General features: G+C 40.4%; 1 protein-coding gene across 4 annotated transcripts in view; it reads left to right on the forward strand.

Moving 5' to 3' along the window:
* The window catches only part of fam172a (family with sequence similarity 172 member A), a 190,853-nt gene that overhangs the window by 15,900 nt on the left and 155,664 nt on the right, over nucleotides 1–19,289 (forward strand). For 3 of the 4 annotated variants that reach the window (XM_054772501.1, XM_054772504.1, XM_054772500.1), the window contains exons 5-6: nucleotides 10,259–10,324; nucleotides 11,793–11,984. In XM_054772501.1, coding sequence (XP_054628476.1) covers nucleotides 10,259–10,324; nucleotides 11,793–11,984 — 258 coding nt within the window. The remainder of the gene's footprint in view (nucleotides 1–10,258; nucleotides 10,325–11,792; nucleotides 11,985–19,289) is intronic. The other variant, XM_054772503.1, reaches the window with a different exon arrangement.

Genomic DNA, 19,289 nt, shown 5'->3' on the forward strand with positions numbered 1-19,289 from the left:
ACAAAGGGCAAAGGAACATACTGTGATAGAAAATAAGAACTTAAGCCAGCCAATATCTCGGTTTAAAAGATTCCAAGGACAAGATGTGTCTTTGACAGTGACTCAAATTAGGAACTCTGGAGGCAGGAACTCGATCCTGTACTTAATTAAAGCATTGGGAGACCCAAGACTACTCACAGACCATTTTGTGGCAAACCTAATGAAATCTCTGGGAAGATGGACTGTAAATGACAGCTGTCTGCCCGGCCTGATTCCCCATCATCATCATCTCCCAGGCACACTGGGCTCCCAAAACACTACTGGAGGAGTCAGGCACAGTCAACCAAAAATGGCTACAGGGTGAGGTAGATTAGATTCAAAAGAGAGTGGGAAAGTACAAAGGCTGGGATGCTGAGGTGTCAGGGCTGGCATCTGTCGCTACAGCCGTCGCCCACGGTGGCATTCACTACTTTACTTTGAATTAGCCCTCCTCTGGCTTCTCAGTTAACACCTGAGGAGGTCATTATGAGACTATTAGGGGAACAGGTGAGGGAGCGGCAAAGAGGAATATCTTATACTGCCGAGTGTAAACAGTCTGTCAGTCTGAGAACTTTCAATCCCCCTGGAGATCCCTCGCTCCTCCGACAGAGAATGACAGAGACCTCATGGGAATAACGCCAGGCTTTCGCTCTCTCTCTCTTTGTTTCCCACATGGACTGACAGATCACAAATTCACAACACTAAGCCCTATTTTAATACCACTCTCTCACTGTACACAAGGCTGACTTAAAGTAAACAATCTTTTTCTATTGCCTAATGCTTTCTCTCATTCTTGCATTCTCTTTCTCTGAGTATGCTTTGTTGTTGTTGCCACTGTTGTTGTGTTGTGTATATTGTTTGGGGTTTTTTTCTTTTTTTGCCATCCTTTATTTTCTGCAAAAGCACAACTGCTTTCTTGGGTGTAGACAGTGATACAGCACAGAGCACCTCTTTGGGTCCATTATATAAATGGCTCCAATGCCTTTTCTTGCACACCAGTTTGTTTGGCTAAGTGGCATTTGGAGAGAGTGCTGTACTGCAGAGATGAGAGGTATTTCTGCTGTATACTGTGCACCTGACTAATACAAAGACATGTGCAAATCCATATTGTACATAAGCACCAATGTTGGCTGTTTTTCCAGTAGCTCACGGAAGGAGAACAGCATCTCTTTCATTCAGTATGGTTATATGCACTAAATTGTGATGGCTTGCTTTGACGATTTAAAAACAAACTTTACGTTACACGGTCAATTGTTTGTAATAGCATGTTTGTTGCATGTCAGTGACATTGTAGGCGGACATACCATTCTTACTTTACTCAGTAAAGTGTTATTCAGGATGTTGGTTGTTGATCTTTTTGTCACTCACTGAAATATATTTAATGAGAGGCAGAGCATCCTTTTTATGTTATCTACTGCTGTTGTTGTTGTCTACTTATCACTGACTAATACAATACAAACATATGATTTTCAGTTTATTTGAATTCACATGTCAATACAAAACGTTTTAGTGTTAAAATACGGCTGTTAGATACGTTTCTACCCACAGGGATGTGTTAAGGCGTTGCGTAATGTATTTACAGCGTCTTCTTTGAGATCTTTCTGCAGCTCATTAAACCAGTAGGTTTTTATTTTATCCATGTACTTATTTCAGCTTCTATACCTTTAATGTGTCTCCTTGTTGACGTAAACAGTGGGAAGGAACTGGTTTGCATTTGCATAATCTTGGTATGGTAATCCGATCTTTAAAAAGTTGAGCACAATCTAATTAAGTTCTTTACATGCATTATCAAAAACTGGTTTTAAGTAAATTCATGCAATATTTAGGTTTGTAGTAGGCATACCACTTTTAGGTGGTCTACGGTTAACCCGGTTATTTCCGCGCCACTCGAACTTGCTGGATGATGTCGACATAGCCGAAATTTAAACCGAAACTAACCATTGCTTGTACATTTACTTGGGAGTTATACCATAAATTCAAGGAGAATGGGCAATGATGGGTGATTTTTGCACTTACTGCAGTTCTTGCCATGTAACTCTCAACCAACCTTCCGGTCCCTTCAGCAAAGCAAACTCGGCGTAACACTCCCTGTATCCGGTATGTCCGGCCATCAAAATAAAAGCACGGCAGTAAAACATGCACAGTTACGCCACACTTTTCACGAAAACTCGCTTGATATTTTGGCTTTGCAACATGTTTTATAAGCCCTATCTCATTCGAAAATGAAAAAACCTCACCCAGTTTCACCTCTTCGCACATACTCCGACAGCCACCTCAAAAGAAACATTTTTTTTTTTACCTGGGCTTGGTGAGTGGATGTTGAACGCCCATTCATTTCACCTAATATAGGGTTAGCACGCAGCATTTAGACCTCTTAGCTCCGCTGTAGCATTAGCCATACGCTAACCTGGAAAACATCAGCATGTACTACTTATCACGCTGTTAATGAAAAAATTGGCTGTGGAAGTAAATACGTGCAGGTCTTATTATTGGCTAGACACACATGACGCACAGACGCACATGCGCGCAGCTTAGAGACAATATTGCTCTTGTCTAACAGAGCTTCTGTGGTAATTTTGTTGTATGTCCTGATGACCATGACATTCAAGCTTTTTGTGCAAATGTGCAAATCTGTCTTCTGGTGGCTAACAATCATAGAAAATATATTAATGGGTGTAGAATTCAGGTTAATACTGCCATTATTTTTATTTTGAAGCTTGTTTTGCAGTGAACAGGAAATCACTGTGTACACATTTTAATGCTGTGTGACTAGACAGTAGTTGCTGAGCATTAATGAAGAAGTTTAATACTATACCACATGTTGACACATATGCAGCAATTTTCTCAAATTTTATGTCGAGAAAAGAGGTCGACCATACATGTTTTGACGTCGACTTAAGCAGGATACTTTTTAATAATGGTATTGTATGCCTTTTTGTGTCACCAAGCTTTTCTTGAAATATCAGGTGCAGTTAGAAATCCCCCAATTTTTGAATTTTTAATGGGAGCAACGATTTGTCTCACTTTGCTTCACGGTCCTTGAACACACCTCCTAACGTCATCCCACGCTGCACAGATAGACTATTGTACTTTATTTTTTTCCGTTTTTATGCTGATAGTGCATAAAGGTAAGATTTGATGACCTTATTGTGTCCAGGCTTGGTGGATGGTGGCTCTCTAATCATGTGATGTTGTTCCTGGCATAGTTTTACACAATACATAATAAATAAGATAAATTAAATCGCTATAAAGTACATATGTTTTGCTGATGCGCTGACAATCTTTCCCAGTGACTAGTTAGCGCGCTGCTAATGCAATTTAGATTCATTCTCATTGACACAAGCACCCAAATAGCTGTCCTCGGCTATGCCTGCCCGTGACAAGCATCTCCTAGCCCAAACTTTAGCTACCAGTTTGAAGCAAAAAATCAGCTGAGAGTTGGCTCGCATGTGAAAAACACTGGGACATTTAAATGCCACGGTGCCACTGTGTGTAATAAAAAAAATGCCTGCAGTGCACCAGCTAGTTCTCTCTTCTTCCTGGCAATGGAGAGGCAAGTTTTAAGTTGAGCAGCACGAGCCAATGAGCTAAAAGCCCTGTGGCCTCATCTATAAAAATGTGCATGGAAATCTGACTAAAAGGCTCTGTACGCCAGAAACCCAAAATGTGCGTACGGACAAAAATATTCAAACCTATAAAAAGTGGTGTATGCACACATTCACTCAATTTGTAGTTCATAAATTCCACCTTGTGGAGAAGTGTGCATACGCAACTCCGCCTCAAGTTACACCCTTTCCACGCCTCCACTTCACCATAGAAAGGTCAGTGCAAAGTGACTCATGTATGTGGCGTCCATATTTAAAGAGCCTTGATTGCATTGGCATCACGGCTGGTGGGAAGACAAAGAGGATGAAGATAAAGTGGACTTTCATGGAAATGGAGGTGGAAATACTGGAAAAAGTGTCATATTTGGAAGACACCTCAGTGGCACAACAAATAAAACAAAGATTGAGTGACAGCATGTCCACTGTCATCGCTGTGAATGGAGCAAGGCGAACCGAGGCGAAACATAAAAAAAAAAAAACGATATTAGGGCTCACATTTAAATTTTTAAGGAGCATGTTTCTACAGTTTTCCTAATTGATACCACATTTTAGATGAATATAAGCTTAGCGAAATCTGTTTCATTTAAAGGTGAATGCAAAGACTCAAAACGGGGATGAAGTTATGATGAAAATTAATTTCTGTAACTCCAGATGGATGTTTTAAAATATTTAACTTATGGTAATGGTGCTGGTTTAATTCATCTTGAACATGCACGCCAGTTACACTTGAGCACATCACACAATTCACAGTTCCGCATGTCCAAAAAGGTGTAGGAAGAAGCAAAGCTTATTTAATCCAACCCCTCATCAATTTCACGTCAGTTGCAATACATGTGTTCACCTCCGGTATTCCAAATGAACTTTTTGCCTTTTGTAACAGCAAGGTGATAAGGCAATTTAACCATATAGTGCAATGATAGTCAAGGGTTATACTTACTGTAAGGAAACTATACACTTAATGGTAGTAATGAATTGATAATAACTATCACTTTATAATAAATTAATAATAAAATAGTTGACAGAAACATAGTTTGATAATGAGTGAGTAGAGACAACGTACTCACCAAAAATGAGTTGGTAGTCAGGGTTCGAGTGGTTAGACATAGCATTGTATGCACACAGTGGTTCAGATGTATTTCTCCATGTATTTTGTAAACATCAACAGCTTAACTTAATGATGACATTGACACCATAAAACTATTAGGTATATTATAATTATTTTATGAGGAACTAATGTGCGTTAGTTCAAAGCACAACAAAAGAAAAGTCCATCATTTGTGGAAAAGGAAAGGGAGAGTTTACACACACGGCACTGACACTCCATATAAATAAAGGCCGTGGTAAATAAATGTTGCTATTGATGACATACTTGACATATGCAACGAAAAACTGTCTTATTTTTTATAAACTGTCCAATAAAAGCAAGAAACGGAGCACTGATGACATATTAGATCTATGTCTTGTAAACTTAAACCCTACGAAAGTATTTAATGACAACTTTAATTAATATTAATCTAACTCATAATATTATCGTGATTATAAAATAAATGATGAAATATTCAAGCACTGCGTTGTGTTTTTCATATATCTTTTAGTCGGGGTACTGTACACTTGTGCGTAATGGTGTTTATGATCAAATCAAATTAAAGCACCTTACAGCATCCCAATGGTGCTGAAGATGCTTCACAAGAATAAAAACAGGTTATAGCAAATAAGAACAGGGTAAGATCGAATAAGATAATAATATATACAGTATATATAGATAATAATAAGAAACAAATAAAACAAAGTAAAATACATGCACAGAATCACAATTAAATACATATAATCATCATGTGTTTATATGTGCCCTGTGATTGGCTGGCGACCAGTCCAGGGTGTACACCGCCTCTCACCCGAAGTTGGAATAGGCTCCAGCATACCCTTGCGACCCTAATGAGGATAAGCGGCATAGAAAATAGATTGATGGGACTTTAAATCACCACTTAAAATGTGCGACGCCTTTTTGCCATGTCTCCAAAAAGTGCGTACGCCAACTACAGAGGTGGCGTACCGGTGCGCACATTCTCACGTCAGGTTGGGTTTTTATAGACCACGTGCTTTGCATGGAAAAGGCTGTACACAACTTTTCGACTCTGTTTTGTGCATACGCAAACTTTATAGATGAGGCCCGCGGCCAGTCAACTCATCCAGCGCAGCTCTTAAGGCATCAGGGAGTGAGGTATACACAACATACTATCGCACAGCTGCACTGGCTTGCATCCGTTACATGTGCTTGGGAAGGCTCCTCCTTTTCACCTCAGGTACATCAGTGATACCAGGCGTGACTCTTGTAATCTTGTAAAGACACACACATTGTTGAACTCACAATAACTGACATGTGCACGCTGCATGTGGGACTTCTGTCTCCCTCCTCGCTGAGGAGTTTAAGAAGGTAACTACTTACAGCCTCCTTCAACAGTCGCCATTAAGCCTTATGGAGAGATTGTCTAGGGGATGAAGAGTTGATGTCACTGCCCACCCACTTCAAGAAGTCTTATCAAGGCCTGGAATTGTACTTTAGTCACACTCTTCCCTTCATCTGTACACCCTTCCACTGCTCCTCCTGTCAACTGTTAACTACAGTATGACCTGGCACCACATTCCACCCTCTGGGTATTCCCTCCGCTTCTCTCTTCTTTTGTCGTCTCGCATTCCTCCCACCGAGCCATCCTGTAAGTCTAAGTTTGCCTTCCTCCTTGATCCTAGGTTCCTGTTCTCATCGCCCCAATGCTTCCTCTGCACAAATAAACCGCAGACACCCTAGTGACCTCAACCTCAGCAGGCCGGTTCACCCACAACTGCGGTTACAGTCATGTGCAAGGTCTGCTTCTCTTTCAGGCTGCAGTCAGGTGTACAGTTGGTTCTAATTGTGCCCTATTTGACCATAATGAAACCTTTGACTCATCTACAGTACACAAGCATCATAGATATTCAATATTAGTCAGTCTAATGATAGGGAGAGACAATTCACGTTTGCCAGCGTGAATTATGTCTTATACTACTTTTTAGAATATTTAATATTCAAATCAGCCATTATACCAAAATTAGTTCATTCTTGTAGGTTGACTATGACACCTCCTGAGGCAAATATTACTTGTTTTTGATAATAAAAAAAAAATAATCCTTGCTCTCATGTTCCACTCCTGTTTTTGTGTTTCTTTGTGCATCAATTTAATTATTTTCATATCCACGTTTATGCCAGAATCTCTTCCTGTGTTTCATTAATTGACAAATTGGCAGTTACGTGACTAAGACTTTTTCTTTACAGCTGTGGAGACACAGTCAACACAAGTCCCACTGAAAAACAAGTTGTTTTTGTGCCAGTATGTTTAGTACTGTAAAAAAGATTTTCTATGATTTCATGGTATAATATTTTATACCAAACATTTGTCACAAAGTGATGCATTTTAATTCACGTTGTAATGCAGGGGTGTCCAGACTTTTTCCACCACGGGCCACATAACACAACAACACAATAGTAATTTATTGACGGTCCTTAGTATAAACAACCGGCGTTTACAGTGGCATTGGCGGAGTCCGAAATTTTTCATTAGGGTGGCCAGGGTGAGACCATTACTCACACGGGCGGAAACAAGTTGATACCTGAAATGTCTAGATGGCCAGTGGGGTGGCCGGAGAATGACCAAGGGTGGCCACGGCTACCTTTGACCGCCACGTAGCTCCACCACTGTACAGCGGCACTTCCCATGCGAGCTCCCGGCACCGTGACACAGCAGTCCAGGAACATTGCGGGAGAGCTACTGCTGTAGTTACGTAGCCCAATATCCAGTGTCACCACAATAACTTCACCACGGTACACGACGGGCATGTCTGCATGGTGGTGTTGCGTTTTCTTCTTCTTGCGGGTGGTGGGAGTCGAGTGGCAACCAGCTTTTACACGCATTACCGCGTCTGCCATGTTGGAGCGAGTGCCCGGTGTTATGAACGCTATGCGGCAATCGGACCGGTCCGATCTCGTGGCGGAACCCGATATTATCTTGAAGATTGGTTTGGGACATCCCTAATTATGATGTTATTCTCGTAAAATTACGACTTCATCTCATTAAATGACTCTTAACATTTTGACTTGCAGATTTTTCCATATTTGCTGTTTTTATTTTATTTTTAAAGATTTCTTGTTAAATTATATGTTTACAATGTGCCGCGGGCCATTAAAAAACAGCCATGATGACCATTTGGACAGCCCTGTCGTAATGTTTGATTTTGATATACGTGCAGACATACATACATAAACACAGCACACAGCCAGTATTCAAGATTAAACTTTGGATTCCGTTTCGCTTTAATCATTATAACCATTATAGCCATTATAACACACATTTCTTCTGTCATTTTTTCTATCAGTTCTTATTCTATATGAGACGGTGCTCAGCCACCTGAGGCACTGAACAAATAACATATAGTGCAAATGAAATTTCCTGCGAGGCTTATTGATGTTATTAAAAAGTAGCATACCAAAGCCCGAAATCATTTTAGTCTTCATCAGTCCAGCTGACATTTTAGTGAATTAACTGTTGGCGGCTGGGGCGGTGAGGGAGTGGGGATGACATGTGGTTGTTTTGGCTCTGCTAGCTGTTTTTCAATCTTTATAGGGTCAAATTGTGGATCGATCATCTCATTTGGTCAGACGGGGGTGGCCTTTGATTGGCTTTCATAATGCTAATATGTGTCTGGTGTGGATGTGGATGTGCATGCTCTTCATAAGCAGTAAATCAAGTTAGCATTGAGCTTGTTTTGGCATTAAAGAGCACAGTGCTATTGTCATTAGTCAGGCAATCTTGAAAAACATCAAAGATATTATTGCTGTCCTCCCCTTCTTTCAATTATGTCATGTGGTAACACGTTTATTGTAAGCATGAATGATTATTTTATTTAATGGCATTATTTTAGGGTGTATAGATTTATGTTGTAATTGCCGTAATTTCTGGTGTATAAGACGCACCACCCACAAAATTTAGAGAGAAACAGATTTATACATAAGCAAGCCGCACATGTCCACGTCATAAAAAGACATATTGTGGTGTGCACGAGTCCGTGAGGACCAGGCAGCTCTTTATTTGACAGGAGCCAATCGTGAGCTATGAAAAAACTCACAACGATCAACCCATATCAACCCATTGAAAATCGCAGGAAGTCATTACTCAGTATAACAGTCTGTCTCACAATGTCATCTTAAATAGAACACCTTCTTCAAAGAAGTACAGATGACGTCTCAAGAAGCCTTTCCCTCAATCTTAAATAGAAGGCAAAAATCATCACACAGCAACTTAACACTCACAAGGTAGCTATGAAATATACAAGACAAGTACCAACATGAGTTTAAAATAAAAAGCAACAACTATTTTTAACTTTTTCCCATAATGCATTTCTCCCAGCTGAGCAGTTCATTGGCCAATGGCTGCCCTGGCTGCGGGGCCACTAGAGGGAGTGCAAATACCGGCCCGACAAAGGACTTCTTTCAGAGGAATAATGTCACTCTTTTGGACCATCCTGCGTGTTCCCCTAACCTAAATCCAACTGAGAACATTTGGGGATGGATGGCAAGGGAAGGTTACAAAAATGGACATTCAGTTGCAGACAGTGGATGCCCATGGTGAAAGCCATCCTTACCACCTCGATCAACAGTCCCACTTGCCAACTGGAAACACTGGCATCAAGTATGCCCAAATTAATTTTTCAGCTGATTAACAAGAATGCCGCAGCTACTCATCACTGAGTGCTTTTGAACATTTTATTGATGCATTTTTATTGATGCAGTTTTATTGATCTTCAACTTTTGATCAGCTGATAACAGCACACTTTTTTTTTGTCTCACTCCCTCTTCGTTTTGCATTTTGACGCTGTCCTTAAGATCACACCATACGCGATTATATTGCATCTAGTTAGCCAATTACAGTAAGTTATGATTGCATGAACCATCGAGTTGAAGATGTGAACCTTCAGCCACATAACAGTCAGCGTACAAATCCACATCATTTCCGCCTAAGATTGAATCTAAAGATGATGACTCAGCTGTGAGACAGTCAGTGATTGATTTTTGTTTGTGTTTGGGCTCAGTTGGTCGACCTCCGACTAGCGAGCGTGACTGGGATGCGGACACGCTTTGTTGCTGTGGTGCCGCCACTAGCCCTTGTTTCCTCATCAGCCTGGGACTGCAGAACCAAGCTGAGCAAGACATGGGAGAGAAAAGGGAAGGGGGGGGGGAAACGAGACAAATTGAATAGAAAGTTGTTAACGTCACTGAAGCATGAAAGTCTTGTCCTGGGGTTGGAATGACTCGTATACAAGGTTCTTTAGTGCTGTGGCTGCAGGGATAAACATAACTTACATCAGCCCTTCTTGTGTCCTGGAGATTTCCTCTTCTGGTACTTACAACCTCAACATTCTCACACTAAGATTCAAGCACATGGACCATGGTGGAAAAATGGGGTATGATTTATCATGTGGTTGATATTACCTGGACTTATTGTACCAAAAGCCTTCTTTTAATTTATACCAACAGCAATTTGAAGATGCCATCCAACAATTTTACTGATGTTACATCTTCTTGTGCATGTTTTTCCCCTCTCTAGATTATCACTCAATATGTCTATGAGCTGCTGGAGACAAAGTGCAACCTGACTAAAGCAATTTTACCAGTAAGTACTGAGTGGGGAAAAAAAGACCTTTTATATTTTTGATTTATGCCATTGGAGAGTAAAGAGTATTGAATATGAAAATGGACTTAAATGCATTATCATAGGATACTGAAAACAGCATACAGAGAATACGTTTGTGAGAAATCATTGTCCTTCTCTTTCTATCAGTCTCATTTTCCTTATTTCCTCTTTTTCTGTTGCCGCCCTCCTATGCCCAAATCCTTTGTGTAAAAGTGTCTCCTCAACAAACTGCTTTGTGACGTGTTCTTTCAAGGGCCCGGCAGTGCAGCCTGCTTAATCTGTTTTGCATTCATGTGCTCTAAAAGAGGAACTTTCTACTCTTGTGGAGATATTCTTTGGCCAGATCATCCAAGCTCAGCGAACACACTTGATCCCTGTTACTTGTTGTTGAAAGCATGTTTGCATGTTTTGCCTCTTTTTGCCCCTGTACTGTATATAGCCCAACTCTATCTATCTATCGATCTATCTATCTATTTATCTATCTATTTATCTATCTATCTATCTAGTCTATCTTGTCTATCTAGTCTATCTATCTAGTCTATCTGTCGGTCTGTCTGTTTATTAAAGCTGTGATCATTTTTCAGACTGCTTTTAGAGGAATGTTAGCTCTAGCAGAGTTAGCAGCAGTACTAACAGGGTCCATAAATCAACCCCTAGCTAGGGATTTTGCGCCTTTCATTAGCCCCATACACATTTACTGGTTTATCTGCCTGGACTATTTATATCATTATTCCACAGCAAATGTCTCTGTTCTGCTTTTCTGTGGCCCACCTGCCTGCGTGTACTAGTATAAGGCGTGTGTAGTTTTTTGTTAGTGGTGGGTCCATCCACCTGCGTTGTATTGAACTTGTGACCAACGTTTTTAAGAAGATTAACTGCAGCCAAGTATAGTGAGAGGGAATGAGGAGAAACGGAGAATGAAAGGGCAAGATTTTCTCCCCCACTCTGTTCTCTTTGTCTGCTTGGATTACGTTCTTGCAGCTGCCACCCATGGCTTTTATGGACGGTGTTTGTCTGCTTTGAGATTCTTCTTGCCGTACCAGGGAGCGCATGTACACACACTCACTTATCCTCTGTATCACTTTTTGTCTCACTTTTAATCACTTGCTTATTTCTCTTCATGGTTAGTGTGATGACGCATTTTAGCTTTTCAAATCATAAAATCCATCCAAGTGAAGGTTGAGCCTTTGTAAACACATGCAATCAGTGATACTTTTCACAATGAAGCCTTTCAGGCAACATCAATCGAAGCTTTAAATGCAGTCACAACTTGACATTCTTGACTGACTGAAAAGTGTCAATGCAATCCTATTTAAAACAGGAGATGTAGCACATAAAAGCAACATTCATAATTGGAGGAGTCTAGATATTTCTTGACATAAGAGCTTTTTTGGCTGTGATTCAAACAGCAATATGACTAAATTATGTTTCTATGTTTTTACATCAGCTTGACGCCACTGTGGATGAGCCTTTTACTTTTGTCTACCTAAGCCCCAATGCCTTGTCCAACCCATCCAAGCTACTGGTGCTGATCCAGGGCAGCGGTGTGGTGCGGGCCGGTCAGTGGGCTCGAAGACTCATCATCAACCAGGACCTGGACTCAGGAACGCAGATCCCCTTCATCACCAGAGCCATGGAGGTAGGATATTTTTATGTTAGCTTAAACAGCGACTCTGACATGCCCACTGGTCAAAGTGCCATCGGTAATGTGAATGATTGTCTATATGTAATCTGTGATTGACTGGCTACCAGTCTGGGGTGTACCCCACCTCTCACTCAAAATCAGCTGTGATCAAATCAGAATACAAAGCACTGACAAAACACACCATAAGTGTGACACTTTACTTGAGGAGATACCTTGGACAGACGGAGGTTTCGAAATCATTCAAAAACATGGAGTTGTTATTGGTATTTTTTAATGCTTACATACCTTAAATGTAATTGATTTTCATTTCATTGAACAGAGATATATTCAGCAATTTGGCGAGGGAAATTAAGATGACACAGCAGCATATTTCCACAACATGTATCATTATTATGTATATAACATATGCATTTAAATGTACATCAAGTTTGTACAATCAGTGCAACTTGAGAGGTATACTAATAAATAGTAAACATGTAATAAACTTGGTCAGCATTCACACATTAAATATTGACAGTGTATATAGTACATATCATTTGTACTTTACGCTGGTTGGTTGCACATATTTAAAATGTATTGTGTGATATTTCAGATTAACGTATATAAATTCTTATTATTATATATGTTTCTTCTACCAGAAACATTTCCTACGTGTTGATTTGTGGACCTGCAAATATAAGATATACTTCAATTTGACCTTGTATGCATGTTTCAACTAAACTAAACTAAACTAAAACAGGTACACCTCACACATAGTGGAGAGTTGTTCCATAAATGAATAGTGAATTGAATGAAGGATGACCTATAGTCAATTGTAATTTCCTGTGGATAAGCCACACCCACTAAATTTAGAGGAAAAAAAAGATTTCTTCTTATATAAGCCGCATTGGTGTATAAGCCGCACATATTCACATCATAAAGTGGCATATGCGACGCACACAAGTCCGTGAGGACCAGTCAGCTCTTTATTTGATAGGAGCCAATCATGAGCTATGAATAAACTTACGATGCGCTTATCACACAGCAACTACACTCAAACGTTATACCTCAGAAATATAGAAACATGTAAAATGAGATATTTACTGCACAGAAAGACGTTACACAGATATATTTGTTTAATTTTTCATCCAACAGAACACATCATCAATAGGGTGAAAGTAACCTGTCTCACGACGGTGTAATCCCAGCTCACGTTTCCTATTAGTGGGTGAACAATCCAACGCTTGGTGAATCCGTGTCAGAATTGAACAGCGTCGGCTCTCTCGCTTTCTGCAGTAGTCCTACGGCAAGCAGCCAAATCAGCCAAATCCCTTGCTGTCCATCCATCGATCTTCTATGCCGCTTAACCTCAAATCCATTGTCTTAACTAAAAAACGCGAAAAGTGAAGTGAAATTAGAGATCTAAAATGCTCAATGGAGAAGTGGAGAAATGAACATTAACAGCATGCCCGGTCCAATTCATGCATTTGATCTTTTTGTGAGTGTATTTTATTTGTCCTTAATGTGTTCTATGTACAGTGTGAGTGACTTAGACCTTTATCTAGCTATATTATGTGACTTACATTAAAACTCAACTTAAATCACAGTCGTAGGAACGGAACTTGCTCATAACCCGAGGACCACATTTGATTGGGTTAAATAGGCATCATATACTGTATGTGATTGCATTGAAAATCAGGTAGTTTGACAAACATGCCCAATGCTTTCACCTTTTTTGTGTATCCCTAATTAGATATTGTTTGCAATTAAGAGGGTCCCTGGTCACACACCTGTGAGCACTAAGCACAAGCAGTTATTTACTCATGTGTCACATGTACATGTGTAAATGCAACCAAAAGGGGCCTCTGCCTCTCTTACAATTTTCATCCACACCTCTTTGCTCATTTGTCAAGGCTGACCACCTCTACCTGTGTAATTTCATCGGCCTGCTGTTCAAATTGACTTAGGGGAGTTCTTGTTCTCCCTCTGCCCCCTCGTCCCTCCACTGCATCCATCTGTAAAGCCCTTTTCCTGCTGTGCACGACTTCTGGATTTGTTTGTGCTACATTCCTGCATGTCCACGGATGATTCAGCGACTCGGAGAGTGTCTTTGAATTGCGCTTAGCTAGGCTGGAATTGCAGTGGAAGGAAGCAGTGTGCTGGGGAGAGCCAAAGTGACAAGCTAGATATAGAGAACACGGTAGTGCGAGTTTTGCTCGTTCATCATAGTAAACAAGAATTCCTGCACTCCGACAAATCATCATCCAGGTGTTTACACAGACAGACTTTGTACTGCGGTGTCACATTTGTAGTCAATTTTAAGCTGTCTGCATCTATTTCGACAGTGTTTGTGGCTCAGTCCATCAGTGCATGAAATTTGTGCGAATGCCGTTTGAAGTGAATGTACAAGAACAGGGTGTACTGCTAAGGGAGTTTAGTGGGTTAGTGAGGTCTGTTGAGTCTAAAGCCAGGCTTACCTGTACTATGAAGGGGGCTCTCTTTTAATGCGGCTACATCACCATGGTAACGTAGGCTATAAAAGCGCTGCTGTTTCACTGTGTAACTCATTCAGAGAATGCATCACCATTTGTTAAGAATCTGGTGGACCTGGGAGCGAGACTAATTCAGCACTACGACAGAAGTGGCTTTTTCAAGATCTCACTGGTCCGCTAGCATTCCCTGATGAAATTACAGATGTAGATTTTCAGCCAAGGAAATATGCTGCAATTTCTCACTTTTTGAGCTGATGTATATGTCGCAGCAGTCCTGAGTACTCAACCCGTTATAATATTTGCTGGAGGAATAGGTAGGGATACCACAAGATCTCGTGTCACAAGATCATCGATTAAAATGTGACAAGATTTCTCATTCAGAGAAAAAAGCTCTCTCGTGGGCGCTAGGCCAGTGATGATAATAAATAAATCATTTAACCACACGTAAATGAAAATGAACTAGATCATTTTTCCAGCCTCAATATATTGCCATGTGCATGCTTGTCTGTTTTCCTCATCTCCCGCCTCCAAACAGGCAGGAAGAGAGTTCACTCATTGAGTTCAGCACACTGGCACGTTTGTTCCATAGAACAACGACATGAACGAAGTGAGCCCTTTTGTCAGTCATCTTTGTCTCGGTGGCTGGAGGCGGGGCTGCTGGCATACACCCAAGAGTGCAGAAGATTGTAGCCTCGTGAGGAGCAATGCAAGATAATGTAGTAGAAATTAAATGAATAAATTGCAGTATATACAGTATTACATATTACCTATTACACATACACACACGACATCTGTATATTGTAATATATATATTGTTATATATATATATATATATATATACAAATACAATATCATATATTTTTGATATTTTTTCATTGTACTCTTAAAATTGTCAAAATCTCGTCTTGTTGGGTAGACACAATCTTGAGTATCGTCTCGTCTCGTGAACTGAGAGTCTTGTGACACCCCTCGTAATAAGCTCTCTGAGGCATCGATCAACTGGAAGAAATCACTTCTTTATTCTAACAAAAAGCAAAGACTTGTCACAAAGTCACAAAACACGTTAACACTGCCATCTAGCAGTCATCGCCAGGTACAGCATATGATTTTTATAAAGCAGTAAAATACGTATGATAAAAAATACAGACATATTTCAAAGATGAAAAAGACCGTTTGTGTTTTAAATGGATAATTATGAATATGTTGATGTTGCACAATGTTGAGCTTTCAGAAATTAAAACACTAAGGGTATAGTCTGATAATCAGTGTTATATTACGCATTTACACGCTCAGCATTTTCGGGCAGTGATAATCTTTTGAACGCTCCATTATAATTACTTGCTCCTCTTGTCTAAAGTACACTGGCCGTGATTGCGCCGTTTTTGCATGGAAGTAGAAAAATATGATGTCAACCCCCCCCCCCATTTTATGTGAACGTGCACTGACCACAAAACTGACAAAGTAAGTTGATAACCACCATCTTAGTACCGTTAAACTCTGTTTGGGAAATTTAGGTTTGGTTGAGCTGCATCATGAGCACAAGCCCAGGTATGTTTAGCCACTCTAGGCCTCTGGTTGCCTTTGAAGATATTTTGTCTCATGCAAGCAGGCTTCATCAGTTCATGCCCAAAGGCTAGATAAGACAGCTCTAGTCTGAGGGGATGGTACAACATCCACGATTCAATTTAGAGTTAGCCCAGTGGTGTGACATGTGCCTGCTCAGTTGCTGCTTGGATCATTATATAAATCAGTGCATTCATCACTGCACTAGACAGCATGCATCAGATTGTTTTTCTGGGTATGGGGTGTCCAGTGTTTGGAGTGTACCAGCCTTTCTCTCAGGGTGTTACCAGGTTGAAGTGTACCAGAATATACTTCATACAATCGGAATAGCGCTGTCCTATCTACCTACCTCTTTGAACATGAACTGATGAAGCCTCCTCAGATGAGAAGGTCTTCTAAGACAACCAGAGCAGTCCAGCTGTGATCGAGTCAATGCCATGAGAATAAGAATACAGAAATATTAAACCTTTTGTTAAAGCTTTTGTTGACTTACTCAGCAAATATCATACTATACCGTAAAGAAATGTTGAATAATTTAAAATGTAATACAAACTTTACTTTTTTGCATTGATATTTTATTTAAACTGTTTTGTAAATGATTACTATATGTGGTATGTCTGTATCTCTGACATCACAATCCTACATTATTTTTAAGCATCGTTTTTGATGTTTATATTATGCACTTTTTCACAAACATTTGTCAGTAAAAAAGTATTGCCTCTAGTGCAGTTCTTGTGAAGTTACTCCTGGGAAGTGGATTGGAAATTCAAAGCCTTCAGCAAAGGGTCAATTTGAGTGCATTGAGGGGAGAATATAGGGAGCGCTTTTGGCTTTACAAAATACACCCTCATGATTACACACTGACACACACCGAATTAACAGCCCTACTTTGTGTGTTCACATATAAAGTGTGTGTGTATGTGCCTGTCAGCACGTGAACGCTTTAAAACGCCGTTCAGACGTTCTTAACCATGTTCCTTGAGAGCTAGTCAGCCTTTTCTCACTTCTGATGGGATCACAACTGCCAATCAGTGTGCATGTGGGAGAAATAGCTGATGGTGCAAGGTAGGGGGGCCTTTCCCACCACACATGAACATTATAACATTATAAAGTCAATCTTGACACCACACTAGAGGTAGGCATTTGAAGAAATTACCTTACAGACATTATCAGTAGATTTTTCAAATAAATTGTTATATTTTAGATTTTAATTTGAATGGGATGGGAAAACCTTTCTGACTGTTCTGAACTCCTGTTTTGATGCCAATGTCAGGAGGAGTTTGAGTCAGTGTTACTTTCCATAGCTTTTCAAAGGTGTCTGGTGTCATGTTGTTCCTCTTTAGATACAAATTACAGTATAGTTGACAGCAAATTATTTTTCGACTGATTAATCAACTAAATGCCCATCCTTAGTGTTATCTTTATTGACCTTCACTTTTTATAGCAGGCCTACTTTAGATAGGTAGGAGTCTTAATACGGCACATGACTAAAATGACACAATGTTTGTTTAATGTGTACCTGCACATGAATGTGTATTGGTTTGTGTACACAATCACATCGACACATCCAGCACCAGGTGTGGTTTCGTCATTTGAAAGTCTCTGTGCTGCGTGTGCAGATCTGTGTGTTGACTTTGTGTGCGTGTGTGCATGTGGAAGTGGTTAGTCCCATAGTCTCTTAAATGACAAGTGAGAGGAGCTTACTCCGCAGAGTTGGGGAAATAGGTGGAAAAGATGAATCTGATATAGGGATAGGAAGTTGGTTGGGATGGTGGTTTATGATTGGTTTGAAGGCAGCAGAGAAGAGGAGAAAGTGAGCTGCACGAAGAAGATTGAAGCAGAAAGAGCAAAATCAGAAGAGTGAGACTGCAAATGGGGTGGGACAGGCAGAGGATAGATGCTAGTATACAAAAAGAGAGGGAGAGAGAGCGAGTAGGCAGAAGGCAAGCATCTGACAGCTCCACTACTGGGAGAAGGCCTCTTAATGACAGCTTATTCCTTCATGATTTCAATTCCTGACAGTCGACAGGTCTGCTTGTTGCACCATGGCAGCTGTATCATTACCTTCTGGCCCTGTCACTGCTCTGCATCCTGAGACTGAGATGGTGGAGGGTGGGCGCTGAGGGTTTTGAAAGAGAGGCAGGACAAAAGGGAGATTGAGAGAGTCGATTGCTGGGTTACTGTCAGAATAATCAAGGAGTATCGAGAGGTGGGATCATTAGTTATACTCTCTCTGTATAGATTGGAGTTAGAGGACTTGACTTTTGGTGTCTGGGATGCACATGAAAAATGTTGTCATCATGGCTGTTCTGCCTGGAGACAATTTATGGTGGTGAAATACAAAATTCCATAGCAGGAACAGGAAAAAAGTTTTAGTCGTAGCGTCTTCAGTTGACCATCTGAAGAAATAACACCACATTGTGTTTCCACCATAGAAGGGTAGCAGTAATTTCAAAGAGAAAAAGTGTGTTGGTTGCCATAGAACTTGAACTTGTTAAAACACGTCTTTGTCCTGGCTCAATATTATAATAAGAGAAGTACAAAATGTACATCGCAAATTAAGTTTTGTCTTATTATGAAGAAACCCACTGCTGCAGGCACATGCAAGTCATCCTTTCTCTGCATGTTCATCACTGCGCCCGTCACACCTCATCACAGTTAAAGGGGAGCACACAATGTCATGTTTTAAGTGTACAGCAAAGTAACTTATTTTTACTACTTGTATGGCAGTTAAGAATACTAACTATATAACCTCTAAAGGTGGCAATTTGGGAAAATAAGCACAAATCTGCAGACCACCGTCTGACAGATTGTGTTTGACGTTAAAGGTTCCACTGTACACTTAGACTTGTACATTCCTGGTGTGTGAATTAAGCCATCAACAATAGTAGGTCAGACAGTATGAAAATTACCTTCACAAATCATCTAATCTAAAGGGAAAATGTATGTGTAGATTATCAATATCCAGGTCCTGGTAATCAATACATGCTAAATCAAAGGCAACTGGTTTTGGATTAAAGGGGAAACATCTGCAAGGACAAGTCCAGTTGCCCTCAATTTAACCTTTGAGGAATAAACTTAAAGATGTAAATATGACCAGAGATCTATGGCTTTGCCTTGCCTCCAACCTTCTCACCCCTCTGGAGACCCCGTGAGTGAGAGGGGGTGTGGTGTTTTCAGAAGGGTGTCAAAAGCCTTCGGGTTTGTATCCGCGCTATTTCAATGGGAGGCTGAAAGGGGGCAGTGAGGCAGACCAACTCAAACA

This window comes from Dunckerocampus dactyliophorus, chromosome 4 (genome assembly GCF_027744805.1).
Source record: "Dunckerocampus dactyliophorus isolate RoL2022-P2 chromosome 4, RoL_Ddac_1.1, whole genome shotgun sequence".
NCBI lineage: Eukaryota > Metazoa > Chordata > Actinopteri > Syngnathiformes > Syngnathidae > Dunckerocampus > Dunckerocampus dactyliophorus.